This window comes from Periplaneta americana, chromosome 4 (assembly GCF_040183065.1).
Source record: "Periplaneta americana isolate PAMFEO1 chromosome 4, P.americana_PAMFEO1_priV1, whole genome shotgun sequence".
Classification (NCBI taxonomy): Eukaryota; Metazoa; Arthropoda; class Insecta; order Blattodea; family Blattidae; genus Periplaneta; species Periplaneta americana.
Window position 1 is genome coordinate 183,417,406 of NC_091120.1, and position 10,031 is coordinate 183,427,436.

The window sequence follows — 10,031 nt, forward strand, 5'->3', positions numbered from 1 at the left end:
CGCTTCACAATACAGGCCGTGTTGTAAAGTCCGCATCAGATGCAAAATGAAGTACATGCTGAACTGCGCTCTCGTTTCATTATTATTAACACGCTTTATATGTTATATGTTCGTATATATAGTTAACTTTATTGTTTAGTTTTATTTTATCATAAGCTTACACATATAGGAATCTATTCAGAAAACACACCACAACATCGGTGTTCGTAAAGGAGGGAACATGAATCGAAAGTAACGTAAACTAAAGTAGGTACCGTATTTTATACAATATTTCATTTGATATACATTTCTTATCTTAGCATTTTAAAGTGGTCGTACTCTGGACATCATATATGAGGAAAGCACCAGGTAGGCCTATAAAACCATCACTACCACCAGCAGCGCTACTATAAGTCGTTGACCTGCACTGCTATTTTTTTTATTTTTTATTTTTATTGGGTTATTTTACGACGCTGTATCAACATCTAGGTTATTTAGCGTCTGAATGAAATGACGGTGATAATGCCGGTGAAGTGAGTCCGGGGTCCAGCACCGAAAGTTACCCAGCATTTACTGGTATTGGGTTGAGGGAAAACCCCGGAAAAAACCTCAACCAGGTAACTTGCCCCGATCGGGATTCGAACCCGGGTCACCTGGTTTCGCGGCCAGACGCGCTGACCGTTACTCCACAGGCGTGGACTGCACTGCTATTTGTATATACTACTGACACATTTACGTATTGCCAACATTTGTGGACAGTGTAATGGATATGGAACCATGTTTCGTCCAGGTAAATAACAGACTACTAACTTATATCAGAAGGTTCTATTACATATTTTCTTTTATCTTTACATTTTTTGAATGCAAACCCCATGGACAGTATGAGTTTTGGTAAAATTCCCTTGCATCCTTTAAAACCTATCTCTCTCTTACAAAACTTATGCAACTTTCCTAATGTTGGAAGCTCTTTGTAGAGACCATAATATTTAGGAACTTCTCATCTTATGATAAATTTGTCCATATCGTCTAATTCAACCAATTTGCAGGAGATCGTCTAACTTTGTTTGGTGTCGATATTTCTACACCCTTGTCCTCCTTTCTAATTCTACTAATTGTTTCCTTATTTAACTTCACAATAGCTGCAGCACGCTCTGTTGTCTTCGATAGAGGTAGGAATAAATCAATTGTCTTTTCTTCATCACAAAACTTTATGGCATTATAAATACTGTAATGCTCAGCGCTTGGCTACGAAACACACGTCTTCCTACACGCGGCATTGCGACCAGATTGAAACGCTAGGTACTGGATGTGACGACACTCCAGCAGTAAACATACGCAGCGAGCACGGAGTTCCTCATTCTGCCACGACGGGTCCCGCCTTGGTCGCGTAGTACGTACGGTGATTGCAAGCACCCATGCAGAACTAGAAAGGAGGTAATGTAATTTCTTATGAAACCAACTGTATTCTCACAGTGCCATCCCATCTCATGGATCATGACGTCATGTATACTTCGTGCGTTCCAAACTTCAGTCTCGCGAATCGGTGATCCTAGGCCGCAATCCGGTGACAAAGTTTAAGATCGGAGTACTGTTGCGAAAAATATAATAAAGTTGTTGCCGCGGATCGAAGAATATCAGCGTATTCCGAATCTCCCCGGTCCGGTGGCATCAATGACGTCACATTGCAACCAAAATAAGGAACAAAACTGCTGGAAGAATCGATGCTGTCATGGCGACTGTGTAAGTGGTTATCCGTGCTACGCTAGCAAAATTTTGCGAAATTTCCGTACTGCCATCTCGTTCAAATAAAAGAGATCATAAACAACTTATTTCTTGAACCGGTGGTAATAACTGGTCTGTTGACATGTTCGCTCATAAGCCATTAACATATTGTTTTTACGTTGTGCTCATTACAAACGATATAGCAGAACTAAAGCAGAACACACCGCCATGACACAACGGTGCACGATGTCATTCGTCTGCTAATTCCCGCCGTATACAAGAACCAATCAGATTCACTGATGGCGGCTGATGGAGACTGCCACCACCTCTGCAAGTTGATGGCACCGGTGCGACACCGGTGGAGCATCAATGACGTCATCGGTGGAATTCGGAACACCGTGATGCCATCGGATTGCTCACCGGTGAGATTCGGAATACGCTCTATGTGACTAGAGGGTGACGATGTCGTTAGTAAGAGCACAGCACAGGCATGGGAATAAAGGAGGGGAGGTATAGATGGCTGAGTTCACTCCTTCCACAATATTTCGGAATGAGCTGCTTGTTTCTCCATCAACGGGTAACTACATGAACTTCGACTTGGCTTATCTTTAGCTTAGGAGTGTGCAAAACTAATGCAGCATGCCATTACATTAAACAGTTCAAGTCAAGCCAAAACACATAACATAGGCATTCACATTGTCATAAAGTCAGTTATGCGCTTTATATCGTCCACACTGTAGGGTCAGAACAATTCTGTCTATATTAGGATGAATATTATTACTACATGAATGTGAAGCGTATATGAGTTGATAATCTCTTAGACGTGAACGTGCAGTATTTTTAACTAGTTTCATTAAAAAAAGTCTCAAAATTTATTATATGGATCCAAAGACTGAGATCATCTTAGCTACGAAATTAGGTACCTAAGTTCGGAAAATTGTTAGTTCATACAATTCCTTGCCGGTTTTAGCTGACATTTTAAAAAGGGTATTGTTCTCTATGGTTCGGCAGGAAAGTAAAGCAGGAAAGGTTAATTACCAGAATTGTATAAAAATATATTTTCCAAAGCCTCCTTAGTACTATACCATGTTATTATTTTTATTTTAGTTCGTTATTTTACGATGCTTTATCAACAGCTTAGGTTATTTAGCGTCTCAATGAGATGGTGATAATGCCGGTTAAATGAGTCAGGAGTCCAGCACCGAAAATTACCCAGCATTTTCTCGTAATGGGTTGAGGGAAAACCCCGGAGAGAACCTCAACCTGGTAACTTGCCCCGACCGGGAATCGAACCCGGGCCACCTGGCTTCGCGGCCAGATGTGGTAACCGTTACTCCACAGGTGTGGACTATACCATGTTACAAAATATCTGTAGGTGCAGTAACTAATGTTTGTGTCATTATGACATTTATCTTTAAATAACTTGAAAACGATTAGGGATATCTCAAAACAGATTGCACCATTGTTTTTTTTCTTTTCAGAAAATTTTACATGATTGTGAGTAACTACATGACACACTTTCCATATAAAATTTCAAGGCTGCATCCAAAATGGCGGCTTTTGAGATAGCTAAAGGCTAGAATCGAATGTATCACTGGTAGAGCATTTGGTCTTACAAAAACCGGTAACACCTATAGTAATAGAAAATCAAGCGTATGGGAGAAATTTATATGGTTCCAAACTTTTGATTCACTCTGTATTACATGTGAGTTTACGATGAACCTATTGATAACACTACAAGATAGCTCAGGTTAAAGAAATTACCCCCAAACTAAATTCAGCTTGTTTTGCTATTAGATCTATGCAAAAAATAGTAAATGTCAATACCTTAAAAACAATATACTTTGCATACTTCCACTCGGTAATGAGTTTTGGAATAATATTCTGGGAAAATTCCATAGGTAGTAACAATATATTTTCTCTTACAAAAAAGAGTAATTAGAATAATAGTAGGTGCCAAATCTAGGGAATCGTGTAGGAATATTTTCAAAAAACTACAAATAATGCCCATGGCTTGTCAGTATATCTTTTCATTAATAATCTTCCTCGTATGTAATCGTGAAAACTTTGTAACTAATTCAACAGTTCATAGCATAAATACAGGTCAAAAAAATGATTTTCATACTCCATCGGCAAGTCTATCGTGCTATCAAAAAGGAGTGCGTTATATGGCAGTAAAAATTTTTAATAGCCTCCCTATCGATATAAAAAATTAAACTCTAAACTTAAGATTATTTAGGGCCAAATTAAAGAAGTACCTAATTTCTCACGCCTTCTATTCTGTAGGTGAATTCATGACATTCAATAACGCTTCATGAAATTGATACTAAAACTTTGTGTTGTACTAGTAGACTATATTGTAAAACTCGTCTGTATATATTTCATCTAGACTGTGACTATAAATTAAGACATTATAATAGTATTAAGTTTTTTGACTTGTTCCATATTCTAGCTGTAAAGCAATGTATGAATAACCATAGAATGTTAATAAATACAATACAATACAATACAATACAATACAATACAATACAATACAATACAATGTCTGCTGTATTATACTTGCTCACTGTTTATGAAAATTGAACAATGTATTGCAAGTTGCTCCTCAACTGTTTGCGCACAGAGGCGGCCAAACTAAAAATTGTACACCTGTAACAGATTTAATTTATGTTGGAGTCAATGTGACTATGGCATATTTCAGAATCTTGCATGCTTTTCTAGTAACAAGCGTTGACACAACTACAATACTGTAATTTTGTTTACGCAGACAGGATAGACAGGATTGTAACATTGTCTGTTGATATTTTTCAGGGCGTTTCTGTCAATATGACTACGGCAAATCTGAAAACCTCAAGCGCTACAACAGTACCCAACCACCCAGCTACAACATCAGTAAAACAGAAGTGCCTGTCGCTATATTTTACGCAGAAGCCGATACTACGGCCGATGTAACTGTAAGTAGAATAATTATTATTAATTACCTATTATCATTGGACGTTATGGAAATAGCCGACCTTATCACCCATCAGTGTAACATGTTACAGAATTCTTGATATAATATGGCTGTCGGGATCTAGTGCTGCTCATGATTAGGTTTTCTCCGGAGCGGTTGTTTGCGCGCTTTCAATCGGAGACCTCCGGTTACCTCCGATTGATGCCGCGCAGGTTGTATATGTGCTGTGGCGCAGACATACACTTTCCGCTGAGCATTCCTTTAATCGGATCAGGTAGTGTTTCGAGTCCGCTGACGTCCGCGTATCTTTTAAATTAAGTTCTAATTTGTTGTTGTTTAATCTCTCTTTTATGTTAATCTCTCTCTCTTTCTTCGGCTCTTTTTTGTGTTGCTTAAAGTGCTACGTTAGCTGACAGATTTTTTTTCTAGTTTTGAAATTCATAGTATATGTGGAAAGACGTATTAGTTTTATGTCATTGATCAAATTAATAACATTCAATCTAACTGCAAAATTAACGCAGAAGTAAAGCTATTCAGTAGCTAATGGAAACATTTATACTGTAGTTCTCCTAGAAAATCTCGTTTAATCACAAACATTGTTTGTCAATTATTATTCTAATCGGTTTAGTTTAACGTAAAATATATTAAGGGAGCTTCAGAATGGAACAAAAGAAACGTGGGCTATCAATGGGATAAAGTTTACTGTCCAACATAATATATTCAGATTCTTCACCGGACAGGATTGTGATTATTGTGTTAAAGGGTGTCAGTATTTGAACTGCCTCTTCTAAAATGCGCCACTCTTGCTCTGTAATAAAAATATAAGCGGGTATCAACTTAAGGATAATTGTAATTATATTATTACCACATGTTTCTTTAGTTTCATTCAGAAACTCAATATTTTAATCCAAACAGCAAAATATAACTCAAGTCGTCTTTTAAATATTTCATATATCTTTTATTGCCTCGAAAGTTACGTTTTAGAGAAATTTTAAGACTTTTTCCTATACTGTGGGCACTAAAACAATTTAAAAAGAAATCGTATCAAATGTTTTGCGTAATTGTTTTCATCAAGTTCGCGATTGTGCGATCGCTTCAAATGGTCTAACAAATTCGAAATTCCACCACCCTTAGAATAAATTCGCCCACAAAAGTTTACAGAGTACGACTTTATTATTACCTTCAACTAAATTAAGGAATTTCCATGCGACGGATATCCGATTTGGTGCCATTTTATTCCCCTCACAACTACCGTCAGTCCGTACGCGCCGGTCGTCCTTGAGCTAACTGTCGCTTCGCTCCGAACCACCGCGTCCCTCCGTAGTCCCCTGTTCCACCTACGGTAGTACCGGAGATCACCGGTGGAGAGCTTTATTCGTAATCTCCGATTCCTCAGCGGTAGTAGTCACTCCGATGAGCAGCACTGTCGGGATCTCACCCCGAGCACCTACCGGCAAAATGCTGCCTACAATGGCAGAAGGAGAGATGGATTATGAGACCTACCCAGTAGCGGCTGGTGGTCAAAATAATGAGTGTGTTGCAATCTCTATATCGGCCTACTGTATACACTTATATGTATTTATATTAATTTGAGACTCGCCTAGTGACGAAATATGGAGTCCATACGACGTTCCTTCCTACTGCAGAACTTGTCAATTACGCTGGTGTTAAACCCCTCCATATTGGACATTAGCCTATACTCTTTTCTATTGACACTATCACCTTTACTTTTTAACTTCGCTCTAGAGTATGAAATTAGGAAAGTACAGGATAACAGAGAGGGTTTGGAATTGAGCGGGTTACATCAGCTGCTTGTCTATGCGGATGACGTGAATAAGTTAGGAGAAAATCCACAAACGATTAAGGAAAATACGGGAATTTTACTTGAAGCAAGTGAAGAGATATGTTTGGAAGTAATTCCCGAAAAGAAGAAGTATATGATTATGTCTTGTGACGAGAATATTGCACGAAATGGAAATATAAAAATTGGAAATTTATCCTTTGAAGAGGTGGAAAAATTCAAATATCTGGGAGCAACAGTAACTAATATAAATGATACTCGGGAGGAAATTAAACACAGAATAAATATGGGAAATGCGTGTTATTATTCGGTTGAGAAGCTTTTATCATCCAGTCTGCTGTTAAAAAATCTGAAAGTTAGAATTTATAAAACAGTTGTATTACCGATTGTTCTTTATGGTTGTGAAACTTGGACTCTCACTTTGAGAGAGGAACATAGGTTAAGGGTATTTGAGAATAAGGTGCTTAGGAAAATATTTAGGGCTACGAGGGATGAAGTTACAGGAAAATGGAGAAAGTTACACAACACAGAACTGCACGCATTGTATTCTTGTTATATTGTACCGGTATATTGGAAGGAGTATGTGAAACTGTTTCCTGCCGCTGTACAATCTACGATGTGGAGGAGAGTGGAAAACATCAAAGGCGCCCCATTTTTTTTTCTTCGCCAGATGAAGAGCATAGTCTACGATCAGAATAATGTCCCTTTTGTACCCGCAGTAGTGTGTAAGTCGGATGTAGGGGAGTTTGAAAGGAGTAACAAAGAAGTCAAACAACCAAAATACTGGCATTAAGATTTAAGCCTGTAATCTACAGTAGAACCTGGTTAGAATATGCCATTAGGGAAGTTCAGGATAATAGACAGTGTTTGGAGTTGAATGGGTTACATCAGCTGCTTGTCTATGCGGATGACGTGAATATGCTAGGAGAAAATCCACAAACGATTAGGGAAAACGCGGAAATTCTAGTTGAAGCAAGTAAAGCGATAGGGTTGGAACTAAATCCCGAAAAGACTAAGTATATGATTATGTCTCGTGACCAGAATATTGTACGAAATGGAACTATAAAGATTGGAGATTTATCTTTCGAAGAGGTGGAAAAATTCAAGTATCTTGGAGCAACAGTAACAAATATAAATAGCACTCGGGAGGAAATTAAACGCAGAATAAATATGGGAAATGCGTGTTATTATTCGGTTGAGAAGCTTTTGTCATCTAGTCTGCTGTCAAAAAATCTGAAAGTTAGAATTTATAAAACACTTATATTACCGGTTGTTCTGTATGGTTGTGAAACTTGGACTCCCACTTTGAGAGAGGAACAAAGATTAAGGGTGTCTGAGAATAAGGTTCTTAGGAAAATATTTGGGGCTAAGAGGGATGAAGTTACAGGAGAATGGAGAAAGTTACACAACGGAGAGCTGCACGCATTGTATTCTTCACCTAACATAATTAGGAACATAAAATCCAGACGTTTGAGATGGGCAGGGCATGTAGCACTTATGGGCGAATCCAGAAATGCATATAGAGTGTTAGTTGGGAGGCTGGAGGGAAAAAGACCTTTGGGGAGGCCGAGACGTAGATGGGAAGATAATATTAAAATGGATTTGAGGGAGGTGGGATATGATGGTAGAGTCTGGATTAATCTTGCTCGGGATAGGGACCAATGGCGGGTTTACGGACTATGAACCTCCGGGTTCCTTAAAAGCCAGTAAGTAAGTAAGTAAGTAAGTAAGTAGGTAATCTAGAACCTGGTTGCTTGTCTGTTTCAGGATGTCATGAAGCTGTACAACGAACTACCCAACGTGATCAAACTGCAGAAGGTAGCACAAAAGGGTTTCAACCACTTAGACTTCGTCACTCACAAAGATATCGCCACACTTGTCAACAAGCCCGTCATAGACATCTTACAACCATATTGTAAACAATAGCGGTCCTAATCACATGTAATTATGTATCAAAAGAAATACATTTTATTAAATAAATTATTTCAAAATATCGCAAAGGATATTCTCTCTCTCTCTCTCCTTCCCCATATATCCCTATCTCTCTCTATCTCTCTCTTCTTTTGCAGGGAGGAGAGACCCGAAGGCGTATACTGTAGCATGAGACTTGGAAGGTTATGTTACTGAAATTATTGAATTTATTGTAACCTAATTGAGGAGTTGGCTGGAAGAAGGGCGTAATTCGAATTACGGCGTTTATCCGTAAAATGGCTCTATGCGTTCTTTTGGCAGCGTTTCTACCAACCACCACAATGTTACGCCTCTACTCCCAATAGATTTCAATAGAGAGGTATTATTGAAATGCGTCCGTCTTCCATCTCACTACTGTGGTTCGAGGATCGGCGAAGATAACTGCAGGGTGTTCGCGTTGCCTGACGAATGTTCTGATCTATCCTATATTTCGTCTAATGGAAGCGAATATAACATTTCTGATGTTGAAAGTATCAGTGAAAAAGAATTACGTACGGAAAGATAGAAAACAGAAACGGTTTAACAAACTATGAAAGAATAATCTAGCAAGCGACGACGAAATTACGACAAAGCTTACACAAATACGTCAGGATAAATGGTGAAAGAAATACAGTATTGCTATTTACTTTTGTCAATGGAGAATGAATACAAGGCACTAATAATCAGACCCCGGAGAAAGTATTACCTACAGGGAAACGCGCGATGTTTATGAACCGAGGACTCTTGCACGCATCACTGTGCAGATAGGAGTAGTGCCGGCGCAGCTTAGTACAACGCAGTCAAAAGTAAATGAACACGGGTCTTCAGAATGCCGAGACCAAAAGTACGCAAGATAGAAGCACTGAGGAAATATGTTCGTCAATATGGAGAAATGTGTTTTCCATCCATGGTAATGAACTGTTTTGTGAAATTGGCAGCCGTCATGGCATGCAACGTTAAGAAGCATGTAAATAGCAATAAGCATGTAACAGATGACAGAATTTAAGCAAGGTACAGCAGGAATCTCCTTCACAAGTACTTGAACGAACATTTCGAAGATGTGTGTGACACGTTTATTGCTTCAAATATTCCGTTAAACCAATTATAAAACGCGAAACTCCGTCGCTTTTCAGAAAAGACACTTGAAGACAAATTCCTAAAGACGCAACACTGCGGAAGAAGTATGTGCAATATGCATATTAGAAATGTCTGTGTGAAGTGAAGTGTAAATTATAAAATGAGAAGATATGGGTTTCTTTCTATTGGTGAAAGCATGGACTCCGTTGGACGTCACGTTGCAAATGTGGTTGTGGCTGCCCTTAGTGCGGAATGTTGCTGTAGACCCTATCTCTTAATGAGTGAAGTGTTAGAGAGGGTTAATTATTCCACCATATGTGAACTTTTTGATAGTGCTATGGAGTTGCTATGGCCATCATGTGTGCAATTCGAAAATGTGTTACTACCGGGTATATGTTACAGATGCTGCAAGTTATATGAAGAAATCTGCAAAGTTTCTTGAAACACGTTATGATACACGTTACATGTCTTGCACATGCATGTCATAGTTCATTGCAACGCATCAATACGTAAATAATATTACCAGTATGTCAAGTACAATTAAATATT

The 10,031-nt window shown here is 38.6% G+C and overlaps 1 protein-coding gene across 1 annotated transcript in view; it reads left to right on the plus strand.

Moving 5' to 3' along the window:
- The window catches only part of LOC138698513 (lipase member K-like), a 54,446-nt gene extending 46,049 nt beyond the window's left edge, over nt 1-8,397 (plus strand). Inside the window, exons 7-8 of the mRNA XM_069824496.1 lie at nt 4,513-4,655; nt 8,223-8,397. Of these exons, the coding sequence (XP_069680597.1) occupies nt 4,513-4,655; nt 8,223-8,381 (302 nt within the window). The 3' untranslated portion in view covers nt 8,382-8,397. The remainder of the gene's footprint in view (nt 1-4,512; nt 4,656-8,222) is intronic.
- The last annotated feature ends 1,634 nt before the right edge of the window (nt 8,398-10,031 follow it).